This window comes from Embiotoca jacksoni, unplaced genomic scaffold (assembly GCF_022577435.1).
Source record: "Embiotoca jacksoni isolate LCO1_2020_lvr unplaced genomic scaffold, fEmbJac1.0.p SCAF_65, whole genome shotgun sequence".
NCBI classification, from domain to species: Eukaryota; Metazoa; Chordata; class Actinopteri; family Embiotocidae; genus Embiotoca; species Embiotoca jacksoni.
In genome coordinates, this window is record NW_027185420.1 from 1149883 (window position 1) to 1168954 (window position 19072).

A 19072-nucleotide genomic window follows, 5' to 3' on the forward strand; every position below is an offset into this window, starting at 1 on the left:
AAAAAAATACAAATAAACGTGGCGGACAAGAAGCGCTTGTTTCTGCCCGGTGCTCCCGGTCCGAGGAGGAGACCAGCGAGGGTTCAAACACAAAGGGAGAGGACATTAAAGCTGCACCGGACGTCTGGAGGACCGGGAAACCCGGAGCGGAGTCGCTCCGCGGCGGCGCGGTTTCCTCTAAAAGCCGGTTGGGAGTGCTGGACGTCGGCGGGAGACTTCACCGGTGAGACACGTCGTGTTTTAAATGATCTTTAGAAACACGTTTTAATGGCGGAGTCAACAACAACAACAACAACAACAACAACAACTTTAACTGTGTTTCAGACGTCACGCTCAATACCGACATGTCTCGTAGCTGAATTAACGATGCTCGCTTTGCCGTTTTTACGGTTTTACGATTAACAGGGAGGAACTTATGGGCAGAAATATACACTTACATGTATATACTGAAAATAATCTGCTAATTAATCCAACAGAAGTTTAACAGAAGAAGAAGAAGGACGTTAAAAAGGCAGAAGATGGCGGCGCCATCAGACCGGAAATCAAAGGTGAGGCCGGAGAACAGGCACGTGCTGCCATTAAAGTAGAAACTGCTGTTAAAGGTCAATTAAAGGTACAAAAAACAACTAATTATCTGTTGCTTTGACCCTTTCTTCAGCATAAAACAATACCTGTTAGTTTTGAGTGCTGTAATTGTTTTAAGAGGCCTCACCACATAAAGTATGAGTAACATAAATACATCAAACGTTCACTTTGGACCGATAAAAGTACAGCGTGTCGGTAAGGCTTTATTATTATTTATTAACTTATTATTTGGAGTTATGTGATGGTGGATGTAAAAATATGAAATTGTGCACTTTATTGTACAATGCTGCAACAACACGTTCCTGTAGATACATGCTGCACAACATCAGGAGAAGACGTCCTCTTCTCACTCAGAAGGAGGTGCAGGTTCTGGTCCAGGTTCTGGTCCAGGTTCTGGTCCAAGTTCTGGTCCAGATTCTGGTCCAGGCTCTGGTCCAAGTTCTGGTCCAAGTTCTGGTCCAGGTTCTGGTTCTGGTCCAGGTTCTGGTCCAAGTTCTGGTCCAGGTTCTGGTCATCTCACCTCTAGACTACTGTAACTCCCTCCTGGCAGGTCTACCTGTTAGTACCATCTGACCTCTGCAGCTCATCCAGAATGCAGCAGCTCCACTGGTTTTTAACCTCCCGAAATTCACTCACACTACTCCGCTCCTCCTCCTCCTCCTCCTCCTCATCATCTTCCTCCTCCTCATCTTCCTCCTCCTCCTCCGATCCCTTCACTGGTTACCAGTAGCCGCCCCCATCCGTTTCCAAACATTGGTCCTTGCGTACGGTACTGTGAACAGATCAGGTCCAGTCTACATCCCAGCCCGTTCACTCCGCTCCTCCTCCTCCTCCTCCTCATCCTCCTCCTCCTCCTCCTCCTCTACATCCAGGACATGGTCCAACCCTACATCCCAGCCCCTCCCTCCGCTCTGCTTCTACCAATCAGCTTGTTGCTCCTCACTGAGTTAAACTCTCTACAAAATCACGACTGTTTTCTGTCCTGGCTCCTAAATGGTAGAATGAGCTCCACCGACATCAGGACAGCAGAAACTCTGAACATCTTCCTCCACAAACTAAAAACACACCTCCTCCTCCTCCTCCTCCTCTTCCTCCTTTATCTTGAACAGTAGAACTTTAGTATCTTAAAATAGAACTTACTGACAGAACTTTGTAGTTTGGCTTTCTGGAAGAAATTGTATTTTCTTGATTCTTGTTGTTCTGGTTTTGAACCCTCATGGTTGAAATGAACTTATTGTAAGTCTTTGGATAAAAGAGTCAGATAAATGAAATGTAATGTACAACAATAATAATAAAAAAAAAAAAAAAAAAAAAAAAAAAAAAAAAAAAAAAACGCACGCGAAGATGCCTCATTGAGGCCAGAGGTCAGAGGAGAACAGCCAGACTGGTTGGAGATGATAGAAAGGAAACAGTATGTCCAATAAGCACTCGTTCCAACTGAGAAGATCTGAACAACACCTGGAAGCTTGAAGCAGACGGACTCCAGCAGCAGAAGACCACCGGGTCCTCCTGTCAGCTAACAACAGCAAACTGAGGCTGGATTCACACCGGCTCATTGGACAGGAGAATATATATAGATATATACTGTACTGTGTATACTGTGCATTTTATATTTATATTTTTTACTGCTATTTTATTGCTTTTCTATTGTTCTATTATTATCTTATTGCTTCTGTATGCTGCTGTAGTGAAAAAAAATGTCCCCTCGGGGATTAATAAAGTAAATACCTAACCTAACCTTGAAGATCGGAGTAACGTCTCCGTCTGATGAGTCTGGATTTCTGCTGCCACATTCAGATGGTCGTCAGAGTTTGGCGTCAACGACATGAAAGCGTGGATCCATCCTGCCTCGTATCAGCGGTACAGGCTGGTGGTGGTGTGATGGTGGTGGTGGTGTGCTGGAGGGATGGTGGGGTGGTGGTTTGAGGGGGTGGTGATGGTGGTGGTTTGATATTTTCTTGTCCCACTTTGGGTCCTTCGTACCAGCTGAGCATCATGTAAACACCACAGCCTACCTGAGTATTGCTGCTGACCGTGTCCGTCCCTTTATGTCCTCAGTGGACCGTCTCCTGATGGCTGCTTCCAGCAGGATAACGCACCACGTCACAAAGATCAAATCATCTCAAACTGGTTTCTGGAACATGTCGATGAGTTCACTGGACTCCAACGGCCTCCACGGTCACATCTCCATCTAATAGAAGCTTTGGGATGTGGTGCAACGGGAGATTCACATCACGGATGTGCAGCTGATAAATCTGCAGCAACTGTAATGTCATCATGTGAATATGGAGCGAAACCTCTGAGGAATGTTTCCAGCAGCTCGTTGAATCTACGACACCAAGAATTAAGAATTAAAGCAGTTCTGAAGACAAAAGGGTCCAACGGTACCAGCAAGGTGTACCTAATAAAGTGGCCGGGGAGTGAAAATGGTATAAATTTAAACCCTTTAGAGGTAAAAAATTGTTGATAAAAGTTACAGAATTTAAAACAAATCTGGAAGCACAAGTTTATATTTTATCAGGATGTTATAGACTGATTTATATATATGTATATTTTTATACTTTTATTTCAATTTAAGCAACTTATACAGTCAAATTCATGTTTTTCTAACTTTTTTTTTTTTTTTTTACAGTTTTTTCCTATTTTTACAGCTCTATATATATATATACATGGAGACAATTCAACAAAATGAAATTAAAGAAAACAGAAAACTAAAATTTCACTCCAGTGTAAATATCGGCACTTGGAAACTGATTTATATTAAAAAATGCTTCTGATATTTTGTCCACAGTCTTTAAAATGTGAAGCTTGGTCATTAAGATCTTTTGTATTTAAGGATTCTCAGACTCTATTCTTGACTTCTTTGATTAAATATAATAAAGTTAAACATGTGAGAAGTTAAACTCATTTTGATGGACTGAAGTCTTTTCAGACATTTACTGGAACATCCTGAATGACGAATTCATTTTTTCAACGTCGCTCTGAAACAGGATTTTTCCTAATTTGGACAATGTTTGATGAAAGAAGTCAGAAATAACTTCACGGGTCCTCAGAGTCCTGGAGGAGGAAGATGATGTCATCAGAGTGATTGTAAAGTGAGTTTCTGAGGTGTTTTCGGGTCAAATACTTCAATTTAGAAGTAGAAAATTAGAAGTTACCCAGGTTTGGCTGTCTGATTTATTTCTTCTGTGTTCAGTGTATAAATATATCTGGGTTAATCAAATCTGATACGGAAAATATCCAATCGTGCCGCGTTACTTTGGCACCCTTTAGTTGATTGATTGGTTTAACTGATTTAACGAGATGTTTTAGGATATAAACCTTTAACAACCTTCTCATTGCAGGTTTTGTGGTCTTCCTTTCAGGATGATTTTGTGAGAGTGAGGAGAAGAGATTTGGAGAAGTTGACCACAGAGGTGATGCAGCTGAGGGAGTTCCTTCCCCTCGTCGTCAACGGCGACCTGATGAAGATGCTGCGTAAAGCTCGGACAGCTCAGACAGGTTCGTCCCCACCGAACTCTTACCAGGACTGATTAAAGCTTCCTGTTAAAAGCTGCTGAGCGGCGGATGACATCATATTTAGAAAATGACCTCACTGTTTTGTGAAACACGATACAAATCACAATATTGACGTATGACTTACGATAAATAAAATACAGTTAACTGATGTTGTTTGATGAGGTAACTTCCTCTCTGGTGCTTTATAACCTTCATCAGAGTGTGTGTGTGTTTGATGACCAAAATGTTTCCTCAATTGGTCTTTGACCAAAAACTAAAACCAACATTATATCTTATTCAGCCAGTTGCAGCTTCAAGATGTTTTAATGGATACAGACTCTGATCAATGAAGCTTTACTTTTTCAACACCCAAATATTTTTTGTTGAATTTGATATATATCTTAAAGATAATTACACTCTTTCATAGAGCATCTAAAGGAGCGACAACTTAATACGTACTTTTAAAAGGAAAATCACTAAAGATTTTTCAGCTGTAAGTTTATGTTGTGTAATAATAATAATAATAATAATAATAATAATAATAATAATAATAACGGTAATTAACAATTCATTTACTAAAACTGTGGATTGTCTCAATGCATGTTTGTCTTATTGTTCTTCAGTTAAACATCTGAAGTGTGTAATGAGTTCATCACATCACCTGTATAACACTGTGTGTGTGTGTGTGTGTGTGTGTGTGTGTGTGTGTGTGTGTGTGTGTGTGTGTGGGCAGTGAAGGAGCAGCTGGTTCAGGATCAGGAGCTCCTGCGACTGCAGTGTGTTCACCTTCAGTCGCGACTGGACGCAGCGCAGAGCGAGTGTCAGAAGGAGAGAGAGGTGAGAGACGGACATGCAGTCAGACTGGAGGTGATGATGTTAACAGTGTGTGTGTGTGTGTGCATAATAATGAACGTGTGTGTGTGTGTGTGTGTGTGTGTGTGTGTGTAGGAGAAGCTGCTGCTCCGGGATCAGCTGTGGCAGAGCGGAGAGGAGCTCCAGCAGCAGGCCGACTTCTGCTCTGGTCTGGGATCAGCAGCCTGCAGCCTGATGTGGAGCAGCTCAGCTAGAGAGGACACGGTCACCCTGTGGCTGGCTGATGTGTGTGTGTGTGTGTGTGTGTGTGTGTGTGTGTGTGTGTGTGTGTGTGTGTGTGTGTGTGTGTGTCTCTGTGTATCTGTCTGTGTGTGTGCTTGTGTGTCTGTGTGTGTGTGTGTGTGTGTGTGTGTGTGTGTGTGTCTGTGTGTGTGTGTGTGTGTGTCTGTGTGTGTGTGTGATAAATGTAAGCTGATTACTGCAACTGTATTTACTGGTGTTTATTGGGAGTTAACTGTGTGTGTGTGTGTGTGTGTGTGTGTGTGTGTGTGTGTGTGTGTGTGTGTGTTTAGGGGAAGCTGCAGTCCTTCCTATCTGTAGCTGCTCAGACTCTGGAGAGTTTCGTCAGGTCTCTGGATGAAGAAGTGAAATCCGTCACCGAGGACAACGAGTCCACGGAGCACCAGTTTGTGTTGGCGCTGGCCGGCACCATCACCAGTGAGTTCAACAGCTTCTGGACCGCAAACATGTGGTGTGTTCACGTGTTGGACCACCCGGTGTTTCTGTAGTAATATTAGTATGTTTTATTCACAAACACCAACATTTCACTCATAAATCTTTAAAAACAACCTTTTTTTTTTAATTATGACTGACTGCTGTCTTCGAAAATGTAAACACACTCCTTTCATATTGCTATTTTTATATTTTAACTAATTGTGTCTAATTTTATGCATCTCATTTCTTTTCTATGTTTTCAAATGTTCCTTCATATCTGTTTTTATGTCATTTTCTTGCTGTGAAGCACTTTGAGCTGCATTTCTTGTATAAAAGGTGCTCTACAAATAAATCTATTATTATTACATGTTAAAACTTGAATCATTAAAAAAAGGATTTAATAAATGACAATATTGAAAAAAACATTGAGTTGCTAATGCGTTGACCAACTGTATTAAACATTTAATCCTCATCAGTTATTGTCTTGATTAGAATATTCACATATATTCACATATATATATATTTGAAACATATATTCACATATAGATATTTAAAAGATATATTCACATATAGATATTTGAAACATATTCACATATAGATATTTAAAACATATTCACATATAGATATTTAAAACACATATTCACATATAGATATTTAAAAGATATATTCACATATAGATATTTAAAAGATATATTCACATATAGATATTTGAAACATATTCACATATAGATATTTAAAAGATATATTCACATATAGATATTTGAAACATATTCACATATAGATATTTAAAACATATTCACATATAGATATTTGAAACATATTCACATATAGATATTTAAAACATATATTCACATATAGATATTTAAAACATTCACATATAGATATTTAAAACATATTCACATATAGATATTTAAAACATATTCACATATAGATATTTGAAATATATATTCACATATAGATATTTAAAACATTCACATATAGATATTTGAAACATATATTCACATATAGATATTTAAAACACATATTCACAATAGATATTTACAACATATATTCCATATATATCATATATCAGCTGCTGCTCGTCCTCCACCTGTTTCCTTCTTTTGGTTTGTGATCTGTGATTCGCACTTCATCTGCCAATCACCTGGCTTTCTCTTTATGTCGCTTAGACATCGCCGCGGTGACGTGTGGGCGGGACTTTCTGTCCAGCTCGGCAAGCGTCCTGCTGGACACGCTGATGAAGCTGCTGCAGATGATGAAGCCGGGAGTCTTCCCCCGACTCAAAGTGTGAGTGGAGCTGCTGTAGAAGACGTAACAGAAGTCACTGCTGCTGTTTTACATCATAGAAGTATGAAGTAGAGAAATATTAGAGGTGATGATCACCTGATCCAGAGATTAGGACTTCGGTGGCACTGGATGCAAAACACAAAACAACTAAAACATGCAGCCCTGAAGTCGTCTGGTTTCACCTTTGTACCTGCAGGTAGAAAAGAGGAGACATCCAATCCTTACAAACATTTAAAAACAATGACCACATTATATTATATTAAGTTATAATAGCACAGCAAGACACGACAAGATGAGACTAATAAATATCAATAAAAATGTAAAAATAAAGAACAAATTAATCACAGGAATAAAAAGGTACAATTTATATAAAGGAGGAACCTATTGGTGTGATTAATAGTGAAAATGCAGCGTTGAACGTATTAAAGCATCTTAATATAATTCACTGTTTGTAAAAAAGATGCTGCGCTGATCTTATTTATCAGTTTTCTTCGAGCTTTATGGTGAAAAATAAAGATAATATCAGACAAATACAAAAAAGAAGACATGTCATCCAGGTTAAATTCATGTTGCTGAATAAATATATTCTTCTGAATCAGAATCAGATTTATTGAGTTTTCTCATAAATTATTTTTTTTCATAACAGCAAAAACAAAACAAAAAGAAAAACGCTCCGTGTTACGTTTGAGTTTATGGAAACTTCAGTTCCAGCTTTGGTGCTTCAATCTGACTTTTTTATGATTAAAAACATCCTGAAATGGAATCTGGATCTGAAAACGTCTACGAATCTCCTGCGATTTCTCATTTCATTTTTCCAAGAGAATCGATGAGTCAGCAGGTGGTTTCAGTCCATTATCACCACGATAACTCTCAATGTTCACAGTGAAAAAACCTCAGGCTGGAATTACAACCACAATAAACATTATTTACGTCCTGACTATTAAAAGGCTGAAGTGAATAATGATGCCTGTCAGTGTGTGTCTGTGGCCAGCAGGTGTCAGCGTTGCATCTCTTAGTGTCTCTCTGAGACTGACTGGTGTTGTTGTTGTTGTTGTTGTTGTTGTTGTTGTTGTTGTTGTTGTTGTTGTGCTGCAGGTTGATGCTGATGTCTCTGTACAACGTGAGCATCAGTGTAAAAGGACTGAAGTGCATCAGTGAGAACGAAGGATTCGCGCCTCTCATCTGGACCCTGCTAGACGGTACAGACACACAACAACAACAACAGATAAACAAACTAAAATAGATGCACATTTATGTTACGTAGTTACGTGCAACTGACTATTTATTTACAGTATGAGCAGCAAATACGCTCCTGATGGAGGGACACTAGTTGTCATGGCGCTTTGGGAGGACTTAAATGATTCCTGCAGCCAATCAGGTTTCACTTTGCGTCCATATCTCTCCACACTCATTAGATATATGTAGTGAATCTTTATTACATCAGTTACCAGGTGGACATCCAATAATTCAGCATCTGACACCAGATATGAAACAATCACAGTCTCCCCTCATGTTGAATATTGGAATGATTTATATTACAAATATCAATCTGCATTAATTCTAGTCATCTATTTAGAATACAAATTACATCTATGAATTCATTTAAAATGAAAAACCTATTTTTTTTGTGTCTTTGTTTTCTTTTTAAATCTGAAAAAGTTATAACATTTATGATTTTAAAATCATATGTAATCTGTAGTTAATAATCCATAATTAAAGCAGATGGAGTTTGGTTGACACATGTTGCATCTGAAAAACACCAGAAGTCATTCTTCATTTCACGTGTTTCTTCGAGCCGATCGATCACGTCGGGTCAGAGGGTGTCGCCGTGGCGACGTGGCCAAAGTTTGATGTTTTCGCCGTGACGCGGGAAGTCGATGTTTAAGGTTCAAGGGGTGCTCGAAAACGTCACAGCTTTAATGGTTATTTATTGCACCGCACTTGGATTGTTTTCTTTAATTTGGACTTGCGGAGCTTCAATACGTGTAAATAATCAAATGAATGACAGTTCAGACCAAAAAAAGATCCATTAAAGAGCTGCGTATTTATTTCTTTTAGGAAGAAATAACTCCCCTCACACGTTGAAGTGAAATCACTTTTCTCTTTGGCCAAACAGTGTCCAGCGGAGCAGCTTCAGCAGCCTGCTCGGGTTTGTTTTGGTTCAGCTGCTGCTTTAATCTTCTGGCTGGAACCGACTTCACGGTTGAAGGACGAAGACGCTGAAGTTCTGCCTCGTTTGCATTTGATTATATGCTATAAAACTGTTGGACGTCGGTATTGAGGCGTGTGATGTGTTGGTCCGACAGATGGGCACTGGGAGGTGTGTCTCCACGCGCTGCGTCTCCTGCAGTCGTTGTTGCTGGAGGAGGAGGTGACGCTCCCGCCGGGCTCCTCTCTGCTCCATCCAGACCTCCGGGCTCGGGTCGGCCGACTCGCCTCCTCCAGCGGGCAGCCCAGCCTCAAACTGACAGCTCAGCAGACACTGGACGACCTGCAGGCCCTCCAACAGGTACCACAGCCAGCACACTGCATGGTTAACATATATGTGTATAAAACATAAAGCACCCATTTCTGAACAAGAAGGAGCACTTGATTTAAGCATTTTATACTATTTTATATGTTATATAAACTGGATATAAAAGAGTTTGTAGCTTCAGGTCTGTAAAATGGTTCCGATCCAGAAGTGTCTTCAGCTGCAATACCAGCGAGTGCCACTAGAGGTCGGCTCCAAAAAGCCTCCGGCTCCATAGACTCCCATTCAACTTCTCTCATCAAATCCAAAGTGAATAAAATGTGTCCATCAGTTATCTCGGTGTTGTTAGCTAAAGTCACTCCTTCTTATTAGTTTTCTGGAGGTCCATCTGAAAATAATCCCTCATTCATTAGAAAAGAAGATTCAAGAAGACCTGTTTTTGGGGGCGTGTCTGTTTGATTGACAGGCCTGTGGTGCAGTCAGGTTACAGCTATCGGTGGGCGGGACGTAGTATCGTCAGGTTTCCGATCAGATCGGTCAGATCCACCTCTGGCTCCTCCCCCAGCTCGTCCAAATATGGTCACTTCCTGCTCCAAACCGCTCCCAACTGGCAAGATGGTAGTTAATGATTGTACATAAACAACAAAATAATAAATAAGTCATCATAACGCAGACATTTTGACATTAAATTAGTAAAATTATATTTTGCTTCTTCCCCCTTATTGAAGAATTCAGGATGTTTAAATATCATCTGGTCTTTCAAACCCAGAAAACCTTGTGTGTGTGTGAGCAGTAAAACCGAAGAGTGTGTGTGTGCTTTCAGGGCCGAGGGTGTAAACAGTGAGCAGTGTGGCGAGGAGTCGTCCTCTGGTTTTAACTTCACGGCACATTCGATCCTTCAGACGAAAGTTAAACGTGTGTTTTAAAGTGAGAAGAAGAGACGTTTATGTTTTTTGTTTAACTGTTGAACTTTCAGATTTGTTAACATTATTGTGTAAAACTGTCTCTGATTTCACAGAATCAGTCTCTGACAGCTTTCTGATGAATAATTCATCTGTGTCCATTCCTTCTGTGATCATCTGTGTTGAGCTGCATGGCTCTGGTTTATAAACTTTAAAGTTAGGACCAGTTGTGAAGGTCAGAGATTTTGTTCTGTTTTTTGTTGTTTTGTTTGTCATTGAGTTCACATGTAAGAAAAGTTTATTGTCCTTTTACAATTAAAAAAACCCAACAACATTCGTTGACACCGTTTATGAGTAATGAATAAAAAAAGCGTGACAGGTTGGATCTTCAGGGGAATGACAAACTTTTAGAAATCCCAACTTTGGTCTCTTTTAGTTTGAAGACATCTGCTGATGTTAGAAGCTCTTTAACGTGGTCAGATTGTGTTTCTATGTCAAAGTCAAAGCTTCTTTAACTGCAGTGGAAGGAGATCCAGGACATGTCCTATTAAACTTTTAATTATGAGCACATGGATCCGACTGAAAGCTGATAACAAGATATCAAAGAATGAATCCACACAGGAGTAGTTTTGTTAATTGTACAGCTTTATTATATGTTTCTTTAGTATGAACTTCTCAGGTATCCACCGAACGAGGTCTAGACTACAGAACAGGATAATATGTCAAGACGTGAGAGGGTTCAGAGTCAGCGACGGCGGAGGACTTCACCGGTGGAATATGTGCGACGGAGACGCGTTTCACCTGTAGGCCTAACGACCGTCTGTAACCACGGAAACCAACCGGCGACGGTCGGCGGAGTGAAGCGTCAGGTGGCGCGAAGGTCTCGTCCGACTGCCCATCGTGGGCTGATCTGTGTTCTACTCAAAAACAACGATACTAATAATACTGCATGAGTGAGCTACGAAGGAAACTGCGGAAAGTGAAGCGAGGAGAGGACACAGGTCGTCCGTCCCGGTCGATGCGGGTCGTCGGGGTCCGAGCTCGACCTCTAGGAGGACGCGGCGGCGTTGGGCTTGTCGTCGCGGATGACGGGGATGTTGCGCTCGCTGCGGCCGGATTCGTTGCCCCCGGAGACCTTTGGCCCGGTCAGAGTCAGCAGGCCGTCGGCTGACAGGGTGCAGGAGAAGGCCGATTGGTCCACGCTGGAGGGGAAGCGGTAGCGGCGGTGGAACTCACGGGAGATGTAACCGTGGTCGTCCTGGAAACCAAAGAGAGAGACGGGTCGATGCCACGAAGGAGGGAAACGGATGGTGAAAGGAACAGTTCGCTTTAAGGAGGAAATTCTGTTCTTATATAAATGGCCACAAGCCAATGTTATTTACATCGCGCCAAATCACAACACAAGTTATTTCGTGGCATTTAACACAGAAAAGAAACCCAATAATTGTTATGCAAGTTCAAAGGAAAAACTCTCTTTAACAGGAAGAAAAACCTCCAACAGAAGGAAGGAAAAACTCTCTTTAACAGGAAGAAAAACCTCCAACAGAAGGAAGGAAAAACTCTCTTTAACAGGAAGAAAAACCTCCAACAGAAGGAAGGAAAAACTCTCTTTAACAGGAAGAAAAACCTCCAACAGAAGGAAGGAAAAACTCTCTTTAACAGGAAGAAAAACCTCCAACAGAAGGAAGGAAAAACTCTCTAACAGGAAGAAAAACCTCCAACAGAAGGAAGGAAAAACTCTCTTTAACAGGAAGAAAAACCTCCAACAGAAGGAAGGAAAAACTCTCTAACAGGAAGAAAAACCTCCAACAGAAGGAAGGAAAAACTCTCTTTAACAGGAAGAAAAACCTCCAACAGAATGAAGGAAAAACTCTCTTTAACAGGAAGAAAAACCTCCAACAGAAGGAAGGAAAAACTCTCTTTAGCAGGAAGAAAAACCTCCATTTTAGGAATGTTGACATTTTGTGTCTTTCTCTCTTTCACCACTGTTTTTCCTCTTTTCTTATCCACTTACATTACAAAACAAAACACTAGAGATCAGCATAGAGGCGTAATAATCTTTATCTTATCATAAAGATCATTTAAACCAAATATTCAAGTTGAATTAAACCTTCTGGAGTTTTTTTGTGTGCATTTTGCTAAGTATTTTTACAAGCACATTTATAAAAAAAAAAACAAGTTTTTAGTACTTTAAATATTGTAAACATTATTTACATTCATACTAACTATTTTCCCTGTTTCTGCCGTCTTATTGCTGCATACCTTGTGTGTTATGATCAGTGGACCAGTGTGACACCGTCGGTAGGACTTGTGGAGGTCTAAGATTCCTACCAGATTTGTATTTGTTTGAAAGTGTGTCGGAGAGACGAGCAGCTCTACCTGTCTTTCTCCGTGCTTGCCCTGGATCTCCACGTAGTCGTCGGTCACCTTCACGGTGAGGTCGTCGGGAGAGAAGTGCTTGACGTCCAGGTAGACCGTGAACTTATCCCTGTCGGACCTCACCTGAGGGACACAGAAGTTTTAGTCGTTAACTTAATTTCATGACTTTAAAATTGTTTTCGAAAACGGTAGTAAATGATTCAACGTGACTACCGAACCGAACCGAACTGAACCGAGAGGTGAACACAGTCCTTCTGTTGTCTTAGCCGACACTAACAAACACGTCGCCGCATTACAAGTTGTGTCAGAGTCGGATCCCGTTTACCTCAGAGACGCCGGAGGTGGAAGAATCCAAGAAGTTGCGGAACATGGACTGTCTGTAATAGGGGCTGATGGTGGAGGTGGTGTAGGGGAAGAGGTCGTAGTCGAACATGCCCTCTCCGAAAAACTGGTCGAAGAGCCGGGCCGGGTAGACGGAGCCCAGGGTGCGTCTGAACCAGGGGTGCTGGATGGCAATATCCATAGTGACCGGAGGCGAGTTGTTCTAGTCGGGCTTGGTTGCGGCTCAGTTCGGTGGATGTACCTGCTCAGCTCGAGGTCCAGTAGGTGAAAAGAGTCGAAACGAGGAAAGACCGAGAGAACGGCGGCGGTAAAACAAACCAAAGCAGCAAGTGAAGGATGTTTCCAGAGTGCGTTGTCCTCTGCTCCACCGCTGCCTCCTCTTTATATACCTGAGAGCCAGAAAGAGAGGCTTTATCCACGATCCCTCTGGAATGGCATTATCTCATGGTGGGTTGGGCCCCGTCAGCAGAATCGGGGCTGAGGATTGGGGGGCACCGCCGAGCCCAGATCCTGGTGCGACCCAGAGTCACCCACGCCACCAGACACCCGGGGCTGCCAAAACAAACCCTGCCAGACGGAGAGGAGGGAGGACGAGGGCACGGCAGAGACAATGAGGTCAGGAAGGCAGATTTTACCTGAGTGATCCTGTGTCGAACAGATCCACACACATCTCTTCTGCTGCTCGGTGACATAATGCTGCTGCATTGTTCTGCCTGTGTGCTTGGACCGAGGGCAGATTTACAGACAATGCTGCTCCGAGTCAATGGAACGACAACAACGGACACACCGAGAAATGAAAGGTCTGGGACACACAGTTCAATTGAATTCAGTCTTATTTATATAACGCCACAATCAAAACACAAGTTAGTTCAGGGAATTTAACATAGTTAAGTCCTTACAACAAAACTTTACAACATTAAACAAAGGAACCAACAACTCCCACATTTGCAGCAACAGCTGGAAGAAAAACGTCCCAAAAAAGGAAGGAAAAACTCTCTTTAGCAGGAAGAAAAACCTCCAACAGAAGGAAGGAAAAACTCTCTTTAACAGGAAGAAAAACCTCCAACAGAAGGAAGGAAAAACTCTCTTTAACAGGAAGAAAAACCTCCAACAGAAGGAAGGAAAAACTCTCTAACAGGAAGAAAAACCTCCAACAGAAGGAAGGAAAAACTCTCTTTAACAGGAAGTGTTACATTTTAGTATTATCCCTGGTTATAAAGCACTTTAGAGCCAATACACATTTATAAACAAAGATTATAGGGCGTGTTACTGCGACTTTGAACTTCATAAAGGCCTCCCGAGTACCTCTTAGTGCACCTTCGGCTCCTCCCCCACCGGTGAGGTAGCCGTGGTGCTCCCACCAGGTGGCAGCCCCACGACGTCACTTCCTCCGGGCTACGACTGGACCACCTCCTCAGGTGCTTTTATTCATAAAAAGGTCCAAAAGCGCTCGTTTACGCTCAGATGACTGAATTCCATTGTTACGTCTCATGTTGGAACACTTTGAACGACCGTGCTGTACAAGTAGTGTATTTATTTATAATGTTAAATTCATTTTCCAATTCCATCAGTTAAATACAAGTGAAGGATTTTGAAAGAAAAACTCAGTGAAAGATTTGAGTTTGGTCAGTTTTGATAAATGATACACAAATAAATGCAGATGATACGATTACGTCATGAATTAAAGACTCTTTAGTGAAACCCATAAGGTGGATCCACTCGGCCGTTGCTTGTAGCCGGGAAGGAGCGCTAACGTCAAGCTAAGGGTCACTTCCCATGCCTGTTGTTTCACCACCAGCAGGCTTCCCGCCGCATGAATTAATCTAATCCGGCGGGGCTTTGGCGGGCCAGCAGAGGGGCTTAGCCGCTCCCTGCACCCACGGGCCAAGAGCAACTGAGCCCGGCGGCCGGGGCTCGGGATGTTTTAGGGGCAGTTTGGGCGGCTTGTTGCGGTTCGGGGGTTTGCTAGCTGCTCAGACCGGACGTAGATGCCGTTGGACTGGCCGGCGTTCAGCCGAGTCAGCACTGTGAGTTTTTCATCAGTGGGGCCAGACAAAAGGCCAGAGGGAGCTCTGTGTTTCCACAGCTCTGAAAGGCTGTTTTGGCCGACAACCTGGCAACCGCAGTGGGGTTGGACACGCTCGTTGATCTTTCCTGTTTGTAAGGAGCTAAGCTAGTTTCATAAAAGAGCAAACGTGTTGGAGGACGGGAACAGGAACGCAAACAAAGATTTACGGAGGAGATATCACAGTTATATTTCATCAGACGGACAATACATTATTAGACTAACAAGACGAGGTCAAAACCTTGTAGCTACATCTATGAAACTGGAGCAGGCTTTTAATTTGAAATAAGGGCTTTTATTTTGAAACAAAGGCTTTTATTTTGTATGCGATGGAGACTTCAGCCATTTTCTTATATAACCTCTGACTCTGGACGTTGTTTTTCATAATGAATAAGATGTTCTCTCACTTGGAGTTTTTACTGATGCCAACGTGACATCGTCAGGCTCTTCGCTGCTAGCAGTGGCGCTAACGTTAGCTCGCATTCAGTAACCTACTGGACGGGTTTATTGATTTTTAAAGCTTCTGTTGAGTCGTCGTCGGTTCTGATGACAGGCCAACATTATTCTCAGGTTCGTGTTAATTGAACTAGCCGCAGACAGGTGAGCATCACGTGGTGCACCCTGGGTAATGCAGTTTATTTAGTCACACAATCAGCTGTTATTGAAGTTTTGAAGACACCCTGAAACTCTAAAGAGCATCTGAAGCATTCTGTAGATAATGTTGATCTGAGATCAAAGGAAGAGAACCTGATGATGTCACAGAGGAGAGTCTGATGATGTCACAGAGAAGAGTCTGATGATGTCACAGAGAAGAGTCTGATGATGTCACAGAGGAGAGTCTGATGATGTCACAGAGGAGAGTCTGATGATGTCACAGAGAAGAGTCTAATGATGTCACAGAGGAGAGTCTGATGATGTCACAGGAGAGTCTAATGATGTCACAGAGGAGAGTCTGATGATGTCACAGAGGAGAGTCTAATGATGTCACAGAGGATACTCTGATGATGTCACATAGGAGAGTCTAATGATGTCACAGAGGAGAGTCTGATGATGTCACAGGAGAGTCTAATGATGTCACAGAGGAGAGTCTGATGATGTCACAGAGGAGAGTCTGATGATGTCACAGAGGATACTCTGATGATGTCACATAGGAGAGTCTAATGATGTCACAGAGGAGAGTCTGATGATGTCACAGGAGAGTCTAATGATGTCACAGAGGAGAGTCTGATGATGTCACAGAAGAGTCTAATGACGTCACAGAGGAGAGTCTGATGATGTCACAGAGGAGAGTCTGATGATGTCACAGGAGAGTCTAATGATGTCACAGAGGAGAGTCTGATGATGTCACAGAAGAGTCTAATGATGTCACAGAGGAGAGTCTGATGATGTCACAGAGGATACTCTGATGATGTCACATAGGAGAGTCTGATGATGTCACAGAGGAGAGTCTGATGATGTCACAGGAGAGTCTAATGATGTCACAGAGGAGAGTCTGATGATGTCACAGGAGAGTCTAATGATGTCACAGAGGAGAGTCTGATGATGTCACAGGAGAGTCTAATGATGTCACAGGAGAGTCTGATGATGTCACAGAGGAGAGTCTGATGATGTCACAGAGGAGAGTCTGATGATGTCACAGAGGAGAGTCTGATGATGTCACAGCAGAACAGTAGAAGTTGGGCTTCAGAAGTGTCAGGAAACATTTCCAGCTGGTCTGAATAACATCTCCCAACAGCAGGTTCATGGTGAAGACAGCATGAAGAGCAACGCAACCAAACACGCAGCAGAAAGCTGCACGGAAGAAAAGATGGCTGCAGTTTGTGGACACTGAACAAACTGCAGGTACGACGTGCTGCCTTCTACCGCAGGATCTCCAGTTCAACGCTGCTGAAGACAATGGAGCCACAGAACAAGACAACAGGGGGACGTCTCAACATACTGGAGCCGCTGGAACTAAAGACAACGGGTCCAGGTGAGACAACATGTCCTCTGATTGACAGCAGCAGTGATGAGTCAGCAGATTAACACAAGTCAGCTGCTCCACTGATATGAGAAGGACATTTACAATAAGAATATAACATTTTGAACTATTTGCTTTAAGTCCTAGTTTTCCTCCTTTATGAGAGATCACTCTTGAAGAGCCTGCGTTGTGCTGCCCCCTGCTGGACTGACAACACAACACCCGTCACCTGAGAAACGAGAATCCCTCTGAACCAGATAGGGAGCTGACTTCCCAGGTTAGGTTAGGTTAGGTAGTTACTTTATTAATCCCCGAGGGGAATTTTTTTTCACTACAGCAGCATACAGGAAGCAATAAGATAATATCTCACAAATTCTCTGTGTTTTAAAAAAAAATACAAAACAATACATATCAATCAAATTCAGAAACATATTTGAATAAATTTTGCTTTTTTTACAAGTGCAAAGGGAAAAAAAAGATGTGACTTTTGGTACAAACTTTCTGCAATCATTGAGCTGAAGGTTTCACGCGTCCTGTAATTCAGCCTCCACACCAGTAGAGGGAGCAGTGAGACAGTTTCTACCTGCCTGCTGACAACTGCAGGCTTACAAAATATTATTGTCATTATTTCTAATCAAAGTACAGCTTGAAAATCATTCAATAATTATTTTTCTTTATGATGAAAATTTGAATTATGGGAATATTGTATTGTATTTGTATGCATGTACGTCTGAGAGACAGAGATTTATCTGGTTATGATAGATTTGATCAGCATTGTGTGAATTTAAATGTAAATTAAATGTAAATCAAAATACAACAATGCTGTCATCATTTCTACATCTTCATCTACTAACTAAAGTATTATTACTTTATGAAATCAACAATGTTGATTTTGTCATGTGTAGCTGCATGTATTCACAGTTTCAACTATGGCCAGTAGGTGGCAGTGCAGTGCCGTTGTATTCTTGTAACTCTGGATAGTCACATAAGATGTCTGGTAAAAGTATTTTTGTTGTGTTATTTAGGTTAGGTTAGGTTAGGTAGTTACTTTATTAATCCCCGAGGGGACATTTTTTTCGCTACAGCAGCATACAGAAGCAATAAGATAATAATAGAACAATAGAAAAGCAATAAAATAGCAGTAAAATAGCAGTAAAATAGCAGTAAAAAATATAAAATATAAATATAAAATATAAAATGCACAGTATATACAGTACAGTATATATCTATATATATTATATACAAACAACCAAGAAACACAGTCAACAGTGTTATTGTTATGTGATGGATTTTGCCAGAGGTGAGTTATTGTAGTCTAATTGCGGTCGGCAGGAATGATCTCCTGTATCAGGACTGATCTCCTGTATCTGGAATGATCTCCTGTATCAGGAATGATCTCCTGTATCTGGAATGATCTCCTGTATCTGGAATGATCTCCTGTATCAGGAATGATCTCCTGTATCAGGACTGATCTCCTGTATCAGGAATGATCTCCTGTATCTGGAATGATCTCCTGTATCTGGAATGATCTCCTGTATCTGGAATGATCTCCTGTATCTGGAATGATCTCCTGTATCTGGAATGATCTCCTGTATCAGGAATGATCTCCTGTATCTGGAATGATCTCCTGTATCTGGAATGATCTCCTGTATCTGGAATGATCTCCTGTATCAGGACTGATCTCCTGTATCTGGAATGATCTCCTGTATCTGGAATGATCTCCTGTATCTGGAATGATCTCCTGTATCAGGAATGATCTCCTGTATCTGGAATGATCTCCTGTATCTGGAATGATCTCCTGTATCAGGACTGATCTCCTGTATCTGGAATGATCTCCTGTATCAGGAATGATCTCCTGTATCTGGAATGATCTCCTGTATCAGGAATGATCTCCTGTATCTGTCCTTGTGACAGCGGAGCTGGAGGAATCTTTTGGAGAAAGTGCTCCTCTGTCCCTGCAGCAGGTGGAGAGGGTAGATGATGGCATCGTCCACTCCCACATGAGGCTGGTACGCAAATTGTAGAGGGTCCAGAGAAGATTTCACCAACGGTCT

The 19072-nt window shown here is 41.8% G+C and overlaps 2 protein-coding genes across 3 annotated transcripts; one reads left to right on the plus strand and one right to left on the minus strand.

The window, feature by feature from the left end:
• Positions 1-131: 131 nt before the first annotated feature.
• Positions 132-17109, plus strand: hsf2bp (heat shock transcription factor 2 binding protein). Of its 2 annotated transcripts, none has more exons than XM_069175224.1 (10): positions 132-223; positions 477-548; positions 3951-4086; positions 4817-4920; positions 5032-5181; positions 5469-5613; positions 6780-6897; positions 7993-8096; positions 9204-9406; positions 16794-17109. In XM_069175224.1, the coding sequence occupies exons 2-10, from the start codon at positions 519-521 to the stop codon at positions 16887-16889; spliced, it is 1086 nt and encodes a 361-aa protein (XP_069031325.1). In that variant the 5' UTR covers positions 132-223; positions 477-518; the 3' UTR covers positions 16890-17109. The 2 variants fall into 2 exon arrangements, with proteins under 2 accessions (XP_069031325.1, XP_069031324.1); XM_069175223.1 differs by lacking the exons at positions 132-223; positions 16794-17109 and adding exons at positions 2644-3037; positions 10194-10606 and having other exon boundaries at positions 473-548; positions 3930-4086.
• cryaa (crystallin, alpha A) lies at positions 11321-13197 on the minus strand. Its single transcript, XM_069175246.1, has 3 exons — positions 12977-13197; positions 12652-12774; positions 11321-11530 (listed from the first exon to the last, which is right to left on the minus strand). The coding sequence occupies exons 1-3, from the start codon at positions 13172-13174 to the stop codon at positions 11321-11323; spliced, it is 531 nt and encodes a 176-aa protein (XP_069031347.1). The 5' UTR covers positions 13175-13197.
• Positions 17110-19072: the final 1963 nt, after the last annotated feature.